The sequence below is a fragment of the Pungitius pungitius genome, chromosome 2 (genome assembly GCF_949316345.1).
Source record: "Pungitius pungitius chromosome 2, fPunPun2.1, whole genome shotgun sequence".
In the NCBI taxonomy this organism is placed as follows: domain Eukaryota; kingdom Metazoa; phylum Chordata; class Actinopteri; order Perciformes; family Gasterosteidae; genus Pungitius; species Pungitius pungitius.
The window spans coordinates 22908484-22922182 of NC_084901.1; the positions used below are offsets into that span (position 1 = coordinate 22908484).

The 13699-nt window shown below is 43.4% G+C and overlaps 2 protein-coding genes and 1 pseudogene across 2 annotated transcripts; all 3 read right to left on the minus strand.

Annotated features, from left to right (window-relative positions):
• The window catches only part of LOC119210835 (protocadherin beta-15-like), a 204715-nt pseudogene that overhangs the window by 15206 nt on the left and 175810 nt on the right, over positions 1–13699 (minus strand).
• LOC134122852 (protocadherin gamma-C5-like) lies at positions 3744–6314 on the minus strand. The gene has a single exon (XM_062560670.1). The coding sequence runs from the start codon at positions 6278–6280 to the stop codon at positions 3800–3802; it is 2481 nt and encodes an 826-aa protein (XP_062416654.1). The 5' UTR covers positions 6281–6314; the 3' UTR covers positions 3744–3799.
• Positions 10583–13302, minus strand: LOC119210844 (protocadherin gamma-C5-like). Its single transcript, XM_037461322.2, has one exon. The coding sequence runs from the start codon at positions 13082–13084 to the stop codon at positions 10598–10600; it is 2487 nt and encodes an 828-aa protein (XP_037317219.2). The 5' UTR covers positions 13085–13302; the 3' UTR covers positions 10583–10597.

A 13699-nucleotide genomic window follows, 5' to 3' on the forward strand; every position in this document is an offset into this window, starting at 1 on the left:
TATCATTGCTGCAAAAATTAAAACAAAATGTAGATCATGAAAATGGTAACCTAAAAACAAATATAAATATAAAAACAATATACAAATAATGTTTTCACATTAGGCAAAGCAATGCTTGAAATCTAATTTATATGAATGAATTAAAGATTCAAAATATCTTGATGAAATGCGTTTTTCTTTGGAAGTATTATTATTTCTAAAACTGTAATACACACACGCATATTATATTAGGTAGAATTTCTGTAAAAGGATTTGCGACCCTGGAGCTGACCAAAGGCTATAGTCTGGAACGTATCAAATTTACACGAACTTTTTGTGATGTGGTTTCCATTAGGAGAAATATAACTATGTTTAATCGAGTGAAAATATGTAGACAAACTTGACTACAACACCGTGACTTATGATCTTCTGCTCACCTGCTGGCTCTCAAAGGTCCAGGTGCTGTCGGGTAGAGACGCATCCAGAACACTGATCACCTCCTTAAAGTCAGTGGTGCTACTGGGTTTGATCATAGTGAAGTCACTGTACTCGGACATTGGAGACATGCAGGACCTGAAGGACTGACTCTGAGACAACATGTCTCCTCCCAGGACCTCCACGTACTTTATTGGTCCATCAGTGTTGAGCTGAATCTGCAGGTTTCTGTTGGGGTTCTTGTAATCATCACAGTCAGTCCTTCCCGTGCAGCAACTACCGCTGCTTCTGCTGTTCCTCACGCATTTAACCGCTAAGATGAGAAAAGTCACCAGAGACAGCACGGACACCGAGGCCAGAGAGAGAATCAAATAAAGGGTGATTTTCCCAGTTTTCTTGCTGGGCTCGGGCAGTTTATGTCGGAGGTCTAATATGGGTTCATGTAGGCCGTCCTCAAGCAGGATGGACACCGTAGCGGTGGTGGACTGGACCGGTTTCCCGTCGTCCTTGATCTCTATAAGCAGCCTCTGGGAGGAGTCGTCCTGCTCGGACACGGCGCGTTTGGACCTCACCTCCCCTGTGTACATATTGACATTGAACAGAGAGGCGTCGGTGGCCTCCGCCAGTTTGTAGGAGATCCAGGCGTTGTGGCCCGAGTCCGCGTCCACGGCCGTCACCTTGGTAACCAGGTGACCCGCTTTAGCGCAGCGGGGCATCCTCTGATGAGAGAGGGAGCCCAGGGCAGCGGAGGAGGGGTAAATAACAGCGGGGGCGTTGTCGTTCTGGTCCAGGATAAAAACATGGACGGTGGCGTTGCTGCTGAGAGACGGAGAGCCCTGATCCTTTGCCTGAACCTGAACCTGGAGCACCTTCAGTTTCTCATAGTCAAAGGAGTGCATGCTGTAGATGCTGCCGTTATCTGAATTAATGTAAACATACGAAGAGACAGAAACGTCCTGCACTTTAGAGTCCAGTATAGAGTAAGATATTTTGGCATTTTCACCAAAGTCCACATCAGATGCTGATACTGAGTACAGGATAGAGCCTGGTACCCCATTCTCTTTTAAATACACATTAAAGGAGGGCTGAGTGAATATTGGGCGGTTATCATTCACATCAGTGACGCTAACATGTATTATTTTCTTACTGGACAGCTGCGGAGAGCCTGAATCAAGGGCTGTTATCTCAATGTCATAGTCCGAACAGTTTTCTCGGTCCAATGCACCAAATGTAATCAGTGCGTAGTTATTAGAAAATGATGGTTTCAAATTAAAAGGAGAGCCTTTTGTGAGTTGCAATGTGACTTTGCCATTGTCATCGGAATCAACGTCACGTGCACTGATCAAAGCAACTACTGTTCCACTTGGTGCATCTTCGCGCACTGGCTTCGGCTGAGAAGTAACAATGATTTCTGGAACATTATCATTGAAATCAGTTATGTCGATCCGCACCCGACAGTGGCCCTCCATTTCAGGGCTTCCTTTATCTTTTGCAGTTACATCAATGTCATATGACTTGGTGGTTTCATAGTCTAACTCGCCTTTAAGAGTAATTTCACCAGTTAAAGTGTTAATATTGAAGATTGACAATAAATAATCTGGTGTCCGAGAGCCAAATGAGTATTCGATTTCACCATTCAAACCTTCATCTGCATCTGTTGCTTTGGGCGCTATAACAACTGACCCCTTTGTGCTTGTTTCAACGAGCGTTACTTTGTACACGTTTTTTTCAAACACAGGGAAGTTATCATTATTGTCTAGCACGCTTATTGTTATTTGCGAGGTTCCGGATCTTGGTGGATTCCCACCGTCTAATGCCGTCAGTAATATTTTGTGAAAAGCTTTTTTCTCTCTATCGAGAGGTTTTTCTAAAACAAGCTCCGGAACGGTCTTGCCACCCTCGTTTTCTTTTAATTTGAGGGAAAAACACTCATTTTTACTAAGAGTATATAATTTCAAGGAATTGCTTCCAACGTCGGGGTCCGTCGCACTCTCCAACGGGAAGCGCGTGCCAACCGCTGCCGATTCGGCTAATTTTAACGATAATTCGTTTGAAAGAAAACTTGGAGAATTGTCATTAATATCTCGTATTTCCACTTCAATTCGGTGTAACTGCAGCGGGTCCTCAATAACCACTTGCAGGGGCAACACACAGCTGGCGCTTTGTCCACATAGAGCCTCTCTGTCTATTCTGTCATTTACCACCAGCTCGCCCTTCCCCGCATCCACAGTGAAGTACTGTTTACCAGCCTCAGAGGCGACGCGAAGCTTACGGTCAAAAATGTCTGATAATCCCAAACCCAGATCTTTGGCTAGATTTCCTACCACGGAGCCCTGTTTGAGTTCCTCCGGGATGCTGTAACGAGTCTGTCCGTTTATTGTACTCCACAAGAGAAAGAAATAATGCCACCAAAGAGCCTGCCATCTCCACTCTCGGTATCCCATTGTCTTTGTCATCCCGGATTCAGTAAACTGCATCATTTCCAATCCACAAGAACGGCAAAAATGAAGTCGAAAACCATATTTCGAAGGGGTGACACACTCCGCGAAAAAGACCACTGTTCATGGTTAAATAATGAATTAATATAAACTCCGATGTGGCGAATGAAACGGATTGCCTATTCTCCTCCAACCCCGATCCTTGTGATTTGGTGCTGAAGCTGCATGGGGGAGGGAGTAGATCTCTTTGTACAGTCCACAATTCTATTGGTGCACATGATTCATCTCGCACAACCAATGAGAAGAAAACTGAGACGGCTCGTTAAAGACACACTAACACGTTTGCACTGTCATGGACGACAGTTACACATCAAGTGGATGTACAATGAACAATTGCCTGACCCATAGACATTTTAAACAAATACATGAGTTAAAATCAAGCTCTATATTGATATTGAAATATACGAACGATTTGCTTTTAAATAGATGAGAATCATGTATTGGCTTTTCCCTTTAAATGAAAACAATAGTGTTGTTGTAAGTACTATGTCCAGGACGTGTAATAAATTAAATAAGGTATTATACTTGCTAATTCGATGGTAAAACATGTTCCAAGTTATCCAAAATCTATCCGAAATAGTGTATTACTGAATCCATCCGCTTCATGCGTTGGAGTCGCTGTCCAACCCCTTGGTGCTGAAATGCTTTGCTCAAAAAGCTATTCACCATTCAACTCACTACTCAAGTCAAAAGAAAAGAGTCACAACACATGCAGTTGAGCTACAAAAAAAACTACAAAATTTAAAATACTAACTAACAAAACAAAAAAAATATAAAGGATCTTTTAAAATGTCTTGTTTTCATGACTTTTCATAGCGAAAGGAAAAGTTGCCCTTTCCTTGAGGTTACATACATAGTAAAGTACCATTCTTACACCACTGAACAATTTATTGTTTTTTCCCCTTAATGCTCACCTGCTGGCTCTCAAAGGTCCAGGTGCTGTCGGGTAGAGACGCATCCAGAACACTGATCACCTCCTTGAAGTCAGTGGTGCTACTGGGTTTGATCATAGTGAAATCACTGTACTCGGACATTGGAGACATGCAGGACCTGAAGGACTGACTCTGAGACAACATGTCTCCTCCCAGGACCTCCACGTACTTTATTGGTCCATCAGTGTTAAGCTGAATCTGCAGGTTTCTGTTGGGGTTCTTGTAATCATCACAGTCAGTCCTTCCCATGCAGCAACTACCGCTGCTTCTGCTGTTCCTCACGCATTTAACCGCTAAGATGAGAAAAGTCACCAGAGACAGCACGGACACCGAGGCCAGAGAGAGAATCAAATAAAGGGTGATTCTCCCAGTTTTCTTGCTGGGCTCGGGCGGTTTATGTCGGAGGTCTAATATGGGTTCATGTAGGCCGTCCTCCAGCAGGATAGACACCGTAGCGGTGGAGGACTGGACCGGTTCCCCGTCGTCCTTGATCTCTATAAGCAGCCTCTGGGAGGAGTCGTCCTGCTCGGACACGGCGCGTTTGGTCCTCACCTCCCCTGTGTACATATTGACATTAAACAGAGAGGCGTCGGTGGCCTCTGCCAGTTTGTAGGAGATCCAGGCATTGTGGCCCGAGTCAGCATCCACGGCCGTCACCTTGGTAACCAGGTGACCCGCTTTAGTGGAGCGGGGCATCCTCTGATGAGAGAGGGAGCCCAGGGCAGCGGAGGAGGGGTAAATAACAGCGGGGGCGTTGTCGTTCTGGTCCAGGATAAAAACATGGACGGTGGCGTTGCTGCTGAGAGACGGAGAGCCCTGATCCTTTGCCTGAACCTGAACCTGGAGCACCTTCAGTTTCTCATAGTCAAAGGAGTGCATGCTGTAGATGCTGCCGTTATCTGAATTAATGTAAACATACGAAGAGACAGAAACGTCCTGCACTTTAGAGTCCAGTATAGAGTAAGATATTTTGGCATTTTCACCAAAGTCCACATCAGATGCTGATACCGAGTACAGGATAGAGCCTGGTACCCCATTCTCTTTTAAATACACATTATATGAGGGCTGAGTGAATAAAGGGGGGTTATCATTCACATCTGTGATGCTTACAGCTATCATTTTCTTGGTGGATAGAGGTGGAGAGCCTGAATCTGTAGCTGTTATCTCAATATTATACGCAGAGAATCTCTCTCGGTCTAATACACCACTGGTTACCAGGGCGTAATTATTAGAAAACGATGATTTTAAACTGAACGGATAATTTTTGGGGAGTTTTAATGTCACTTTGGCGTTGTCGCCAGAGTCAAGGTCTCGGGCTCGGATTAAAGCAACTACTGTGCCTCTTGGTGCGTCCTCTCTTATTTGGTTTGGTTTTGAAGTGAGCAGTATTTCTGGAGCATTATCGTTAATGTCTATTACCATGAGTTGCACACGGCAGTGACCCTCCATCTCAGGAATCCCTTTATCTTTTGCAGTTATATCTATTTCATGCATTGCACTACTCTCATAATCTAACTGACCGGCCAAGGAAATTTCACCTGTATTTGAATCCAACTGAAATATAGATAACATTGAATGTGGTGTGTGTTCTGCAAATACGTATTCTATCTCGCCATTAACACCATCGTCTGCATCAGTTGCTTCAACTTTTAATAATATAGAACCAGCTACATTATTTTCGTGTACTGTTACATTATACAATGGCCTTTTGAAAACCGGGATATTGTCATTGTTGTCTAGGACAGTCACCGTTATTTTAGTAGTTCCAGTTTTGACCGGATTGCCTCCGTCTAAAGCTGTCAGTAATAAATGATGGACACTTCGTTTCTCTCTGTCAAGTGATTTATCTAATACTAGTTCAGGAACTTTTCGATTACCTGACATCTCTTTAATCCTTAAACTAAAACAATCATCTTTGCTTAGAGTGTAAGATTTTACTGAATTAGCGCCAACGTCCAGATCCTGTGCTGTCTCTAAAGGAAAGCGTATGCCGGTGGCTGTAGATTCTGCTATCTTTAAAGATCGCTCTTCTGTTAAAAAAATTGGAGAATTGTCATTTATGTCTCTTATTTCCACTTCTATCCGGTGTAGCTGTAGCGGATTTTCTGTTACAACCTGTAAAGGCAACACACAGCTGGCGCTTTGTGCGCATAACGTCTCTCTGTCTATCCTGTCATTCACCACCAGTTCCCCCTTCCCGGCGTCCACGCTGAAATACTGCTCGCCTGCCTCAGAGGAGAGACGCAGCTTACGGTCAAAAATGTCTGATAGCCCCAAACCCAGATCTTTGGCTAGATTTCCTACCACAGAGCCCCGTTTGAGTTCCTCCGGAATGCTGTATCGAGTCTGCCCGTCTATTGTACTCCACAAGAGAAAAAAATGATGCCACCAAAGCGCAAGCCATCTCCAGTCTCGGCGTCCAATTCTCTTTGTCATCCCTGGTCCGTTAGAATACGTTATTTCTCTTCCACATAGCGGTCAAATCAGACAAATATGTTTTATCCATCGCCGAAATAGAAAATCTAATAATATTAAATCCTTATTGCATTTTTGATTGAAGATATATTCCGGTCGCCTTCGATAAACGCATCTCGTCTCCAGCTCACTGTGAGGGAAATCGTCGTGTGACTGAATGGGGGAAGGAGTAGATCTCTTTGTACAGACCTAAATGCTATTGGTTCACGGCATTCATCCCTGCTATCCAATCGCAAAGACCTAACCCGGTTTATGAAGCTACTGCAGCCCCATGAGGTCACAATGCACTTGGACAAATGTAACAATATTGAGTTGGTGACTCAACGGGTCTGCAGAGAAAATGAAATAAAAAAATGTCACCGATAAAATATTAAATAAAATAAAAATGATCTCCTGACCAAATTATTTGCAATTGATTAGCAACTAATAATGATTAAGCTATCATTCCATTTAAAACGTTGACACCTACATCTAAGATAGATCTTTCACAAATATGCAATCAGGAGAGGTAAAGGATTTCCTAAAATGCCAAATGATCGTGTATTTATTAAGGAAACTAGTTGGGTGAGAGGGATTGGGCTATAAAAATGGATATATAGTGATTATTACGTTTACGACTTTGCACGTGAAATATTATTTTTAAAAATTAAGTAGGAAATTAATTAATTCGTTTCAATACTGTGACACTTAAAATAAAAATCTGTTTCTTCGATATCTTAAATAACTCTGGTTCCCAAAAATCCAGAAACATCGGTTTTGTCATTGAGCCGATTAGGACAAAGCCAACATGAATGGAGGTCTTTATCGGCATTCTAGCAAAAAAAGTATGAAAACCAATACAACAGGAAGTAAAAATTTAGAATGTAGCCTATATGTGTAAAATTGAAGAAAAAATGTTAATGGAGAAACGATTTTCCATATTAATACTAACTTTTTATCTTAATTTATAGAGATATCTAATACAGAATCAACAAATGCGTGGCTGGCCAAAGAACGATCAAAAGTCATTCGGGGTTACAATGACGGAAAACATGAGCTGGTCTACTGCTTTGTGCTCACCTGCTGGCTCTCAAAGGTCCAGGTGCTGTCGGGTAGAGACGCATCCAGAACACTGATCACCTCCTTAAAGTCAGTGGTGCTACTGGGTTTGATCATAGTGAAATCACTGTACTCGGACATTGGAGACATGCAGGACCTGAAGGACTGACTCTGAGACAACATGTCTCCTCCCAGGACCTCCACGTACTTTATTGGTCCATCAGTGTTGAGCTGAATCTGCAGGTTTCTGTTGGGGTTCTTGTAATCATCACAGTCAGTCCTTCCCGTGCAGCAACTACCGCTGCTTCTGCTGTTCCTCACGCATTTAACCGCTAAGATGAGAAAAGTCACCAGAGACAGCACGGACACCGAGGCCAGAGAGAGAATCAAATAAAGGGTGATTCTCCCAGTTTTCTGGCTGGGCTCGGGCAGTTTATGTCGGAGGTCTAATATGGGTTCATGTAGGCCGTCCTCCAGCAGGATGGACACCGTAGCGGTGGCAGACTGGACCGGTTCCCCGTCGTCCTTGATCTCTATAAGCAGCCTCTGGGAGGAGTCGTCCTGCTCGGACACGGCGCGTTTGGTCCTCACCTCCCCAGTGTACATATTGACATTGAACAGAGAGGCGTCGGTGGCCTCCGCCAGTTTGTAGGAGATCCAGGCGTTGTGGCCCGAGTCCGCGTCCACGGCCGTCACCTTGGTAACCAGGTGACCCGCTTTAGCGGAGCGGGACATCCTCTGATGAGAGAGGGAGCCCAGGGCAGCGGAGGAGGGGTAAATAACAGCGGGGGCGTTATCGTTCTGGTCCAGGATAAAAACATGGACGGTGGCGTTGCTGCTGAGAGACGGAGAGCCCTGATCCTTTGCCTGAACCTGAACCTGGAGCACCTTCAGTTTCTCATAGTCAAAGGAGTGCATGCTGTAGATGCTGCCGTTATCTGAATTAATGTAAACATACGATGATACAGAAACGTCCTGCACTTTAGAGTCCAGTATAGAGTAAGATATTTTGGCATTTTCACCAAAGTCCACATCGGATGCTGATACTGAGTACAGGATAGAGCCTGGTACCCCATTCTCTTTTAAATACACATTATATGAGGGCTGAATGAATATAGGGGGGTTATCATTCACATCAGTGATGCTAACAGATATACTTTTTTTAGTGGATAGAGGAGGAGAGCCTGAATCAGTGGCTGTTATCTCAATATTATACCCGGAGAACTTCTCTCGATCTAATAAACCACTAGTAACCAGTGCATAATTATTAGAGAATGATGGTTTCAGATTAAAAGGGGAACCTTTAGGAAGTCGCAATGTCACTTTACTATTATTACCGGAATCAGCGTCACGCGCGTTGATCAAAGCCACCACCGTGCCACTTGGCGAGTCTTCACGCACAGGCTGCGGTTCAGACGTGAGAACAATTTCTGGATTGTTATCATTAACATCGACAACATCTATCTGTAGTCGACAGTGACTCTCCATGCGAGGAACCCCCTTGTCCGTCGCAGTTATTTCTATTGTGTAGGACGTGGATTTTTCATAATCCAAGTTTCCTTTCAAATATATTTCCCCTGTTAATGAATTGATTTCAAATATTGATAAGACTGAATCCGGTGTCCGCGAGGCAAAAGAAAACTCAACGTCTGCGTTAGAACCCTCGTCAGCATCGGTTGCTGCAATTTGTGTAACAAATGTATCTTTCGCACTATTTTCCCTTAACATAATTTTGTATATATTCTTATCGAAAGCAGGGAAATTGTCGTTTACATCAAGCACTGAGACAGTAATCTGTGATATTCCAGACATGACTGGATGTCCCCCGTCTAAGGCGGTCAATAGCAGTTTATGAACAGATTTTTTCTCCCGGTCAAGGGATTTCTCTAACACTAACTCCGGCACTGTTTTGCCATTTTCAACTTCTTTCATTTTTAATGTAAAACAGTCATTTTTAGTTAAAATGTAGGATTTTACTGAATTACTGCCGACGTCAGAATCGTCTGCACTCTCCAAAGAAAAACGAGTTCCCACTGCTGCCGTTTCAGAGATTTGCAAGGACAGTTCCTTTGTATGAAAACTAGGCGAATTGTCATTTATATCTTTTATTTCTACCTCGATCCGGTGTAAACTCAGCGGGTTTTCAAGAACAACTTGAAGGGGCAACACACAGCTGGCTCTTTGTCCACATAAAGCCTCCCTGTCTATTCTGTCGTTCACCAGCAGCTCGCCCTTCCCTGCATCCACACTGAAATACTGCTTACCAGCCTCAGAAGAGACTCGCAGTTTACGATCAAAAATCTCCGACAGTCCCAAACCCAGATCTTTGGCAAGATTTCCTACCACAGAGCCCAGTTTCAGCTCTTCTGGAATGCTGTAACGAGTCTGTCCGTTTATTTTAATCCACAAGAGAAAGAAATGATGCCACCAAAGCGCCTGCCATCTCCAGTCTCGGTATCCCATTGTCTTTGTCATGCCCGATCCGTTAGAATATGCTTTTTCCCATCCAGAAAATCGAAGTTAATATCCAGTTCCAACGAACATAAATTATCCCTATACAAATATGTGAAGCATTGTTGTTCATTTCTGAGCTTAAATTAGCGATTTCTTTTCATTTTTGCGATGTGAGCGCATCACCCAACATCCTCCTGCTCTTTGCATTGTTGGACTCTACAATTCTGACTCTGCAAAGGGGGGAGGGGATGGATCTCTTTGTACGTGATTGGTGCAGAGTATCCATCCTTACCATCCAATAGAAAAGGGAGTTAACAGGGTTTTTGCAGCGCTCATGAAACTCGGCCTATGTATTGCTGGGTGTAAAATGTGTCAGATACATGCTATACCTGTTGCTTATTAACTGTGTTGTTCAAATGAATTTTCAAAAAATGAATATAAACGAAAGTAAGCTATATGAAATGTGAATTCTTTTAAAAAGTAGTTCCTCAACTAAATATACGGAATACAAATAAATACGAATAAAACTCTGCCACCAGAGTAAGATCATGTTTTAAATAATATTTCTAACATTTTTTTTCGTTGTTTAGGTGGTGATAAATATGCAATTTCCTGATGCGTGTAAAGCACAGGATTAAAAGTAAACCTTTACACATTAAATGCGACTGATGAATCAAGCTCCGCCTGCTGTCATTTTAATCTATGAAACAGAATATCAGACAGATAGCCCAATGTAATTCAAATTTGGAAATCAATGAATAATTCATAAAGCCTCCCAGAGGATATTCATTTTGAATCAATTATTATTTTTTTGCTCACCTGCTGGCTCTCAAAGGTCCAGGTGCTGTCGGGTAGAGACGCATCCAGAACACTGATCACCTCCTTAAAGTCAGTGGTGCTACTGGGTTTGATCATAGTGAAATCACTGTACTCGGACATTGGAGACATGCAGGACCTGAAGGACTGACTCTGAGACAACATGTCTCCTCCCAGGACCTCCACGTACTTTATTGGTCCATCAGTGTTGAGCTGAATCTGCAGGTTTCTGTTGGGGTTCTTGTAATCATCACAGTCAGTCCTTCCCGTGCAGCAACTACCGCTGCTTCTGCTGTTCCTCACGCATTTAACCGCTAAGATGAGAAAAGTCACCAGAGACAGCACGGACACCGAGGCCAGAGAGAGAATCAAATAAAGGGTGATTCTCCCAGTTTTCTGGCTGGGCTCGGGCAGTTTATGTCGGAGGTCTAATATGGGTTCATGTAGGCCGTCCTCCAGCAGGATGGACACCGTAGCGGTGGCAGACTGGACCGGTTCCCCGTCGTCCTTGATCTCTATAAGCAGCCTCTGGGAGGAGTCGTCCTGCTCGGACACGGCGCGTTTGGTCCTCACCTCCCCAGTGTACATATTGACATTGAACAGAGAGGCGTCGGTGGCCTCCGCCAGTTTGTAGGAGATCCAGGCGTTGTGGCCCGAGTCCGCGTCCACGGCCGTCACCTTGGTAACCAGGTGACCCGCTTTAGCGGAGCGGGACATCCTCTGATGAGAGAGGGAGCCCAGGGCAGCGGAGGAGGGGTAAATAACAGCGGGGGCGTTATCGTTCTGGTCCAGGATAAAAACATGGACGGTGGCGTTGCTGCTGAGAGACGGAGAGCCCTGATCCTTTGCCTGAACCTGAACCTGGAGCACCTTCAGTTTCTCATAGTCAAAGGAGTGCATGCTGTAGATGCTGCCGTTATCTGAATTAATGTAAACATACGATGATACAGAAACGTCCTGCACTTTAGAGTCCAGTATAGAGTAAGATATTTTGGCATTTTCACCAAAGTCCACATCGGATGCTGATACTGAGTACAGGATAGAGCCTGGTACCCCATTCTCTTTTAAATACACATTATATGAGGGCTGAATGAATATAGGGGGGTTATCATTCACATCAGTGATGCTAACAGATATACTTTTTTTAGTGGATAGAGGAGGAGAGCCTGAATCAGTGGCTGTTATCTCAATATTATACCCGGAGAACTTCTCTCGATCTAATAAACCACTAGTAACCAGTGCATAATTATTAGAGAATGATGGTTTCAGATTAAAAGGGGAACCTTTAGGAAGTCGCAATGTCACTTTACTATTATTACCGGAATCAGCGTCACGCGCGTTGATCAAAGCCACCACCGTGCCACTTGGCGAGTCTTCACGCACAGGCTGCGGTTCAGACGTGAGAACAATTTCTGGATTGTTATCATTAACATCGACAACATCTATCTGTAGTCGACAGTGACTCTCCATGCGAGGAACCCCCTTGTCCGTCGCAGTTATTTCTATTGTGTAGGACGTGGATTTTTCATAATCCAAGTTTCCTTTCAAATATATTTCCCCTGTTAATGAATTGATTTCAAATATTGATAAGACTGAATCCGGTGTCCGCGAGGCAAAAGAAAACTCAACGTCTGCGTTAGAACCCTCGTCAGCATCGGTTGCTGCAATTTGTGTAACAAATGTATCTTTCGCACTATTTTCCCTTAACATAATTTTGTATATATTCTTATCGAAAGCAGGGAAATTGTCGTTTACATCAAGCACTGAGACAGTAATCTGTGATATTCCAGACATGACTGGATGTCCCCCGTCTAAGGCGGTCAATAGCAGTTTATGAACAGATTTTTTCTCCCGGTCAAGGGATTTCTCTAACACTAACTCCGGCACTGTTTTGCCATTTTCAACTTCTTTCATTTTTAATGTAAAACAGTCATTTTTAGTTAAAATGTAGGATTTTACTGAATTACTGCCGACGTCAGAATCGTCTGCACTCTCCAAAGAAAAACGAGTTCCCACTGCTGCCGTTTCAGAGATTTGCAAGGACAGTTCCTTTGTATGAAAACTAGGCGAATTGTCATTTATATCTTTTATTTCTACCTCGATCCGGTGTAAACTCAGCGGGTTTTCAAGAACAACTTGAAGGGGCAACACACAGCTGGCTCTTTGTCCACATAAAGCCTCCCTGTCTATTCTGTCGTTCACCAGCAGCTCGCCCTTCCCTGCATCCACACTGAAATACTGCTTACCAGCCTCAGAAGAGACTCGCAGTTTACGATCAAAAATCTCCGACAGTCCCAAACCCAGATCTTTGGCAAGATTTCCTACCACAGAGCCCAGTTTCAGCTCTTCTGGAATGCTGTAACGAGTCTGTCCGTTTATTTTAATCCACAAGAGAAAGAAATGATGCCACCAAAGCGCCTGCCATCTCCAGTCTCGGTATCCCATTGTCTTTGTCATGCCCGATCCGTTAGAATATGCTTTTTCCCATCCAGAAAATCGAAGTTAATATCCAGTTCCAACGAACATAAATTATCCCTATACAAATATGTGAAGCATTGTTGTTCATTTCTGAGCTTAAATTAGCGATTTCTTTTCATTTTTGCGATGTGAGCGCATCACCCAACATCCTCCTGCTCTTTGCATTGTTGGACTCTACAATTCTGACTCTGCAAAGGGGGGAGGGGATGGATCTCTTTGTACGTGATTGGTGCAGAGTATCCATCCTTACCATCCAATAGAAAAGGGAGTTAACAGGGTTTTTGCAGCGCTCATGAAACTCGGCCTATGTATTGCTGGGTGTAAAATGTGTCAGATACATGCTATACCTGTTGCTTATTAACTGTGTTGTTCAAATGAATTTTCAAAAAATGAATATAAACGAAAGTAAGCTATATGAAATGTGAATTCTTTTAAAAAGTAGTTCCTCAACTAAATATACGGAATACAAATAAATACGAATAAAACTCTGCCACCAGAGTAAGATCATGTTTTAAATAATATTTCTAACATTTTTTTTCGTTGTTTAGGTGGTGATAAATATGCAATTTCCTGATGCGTGTAAAGCACAGGATT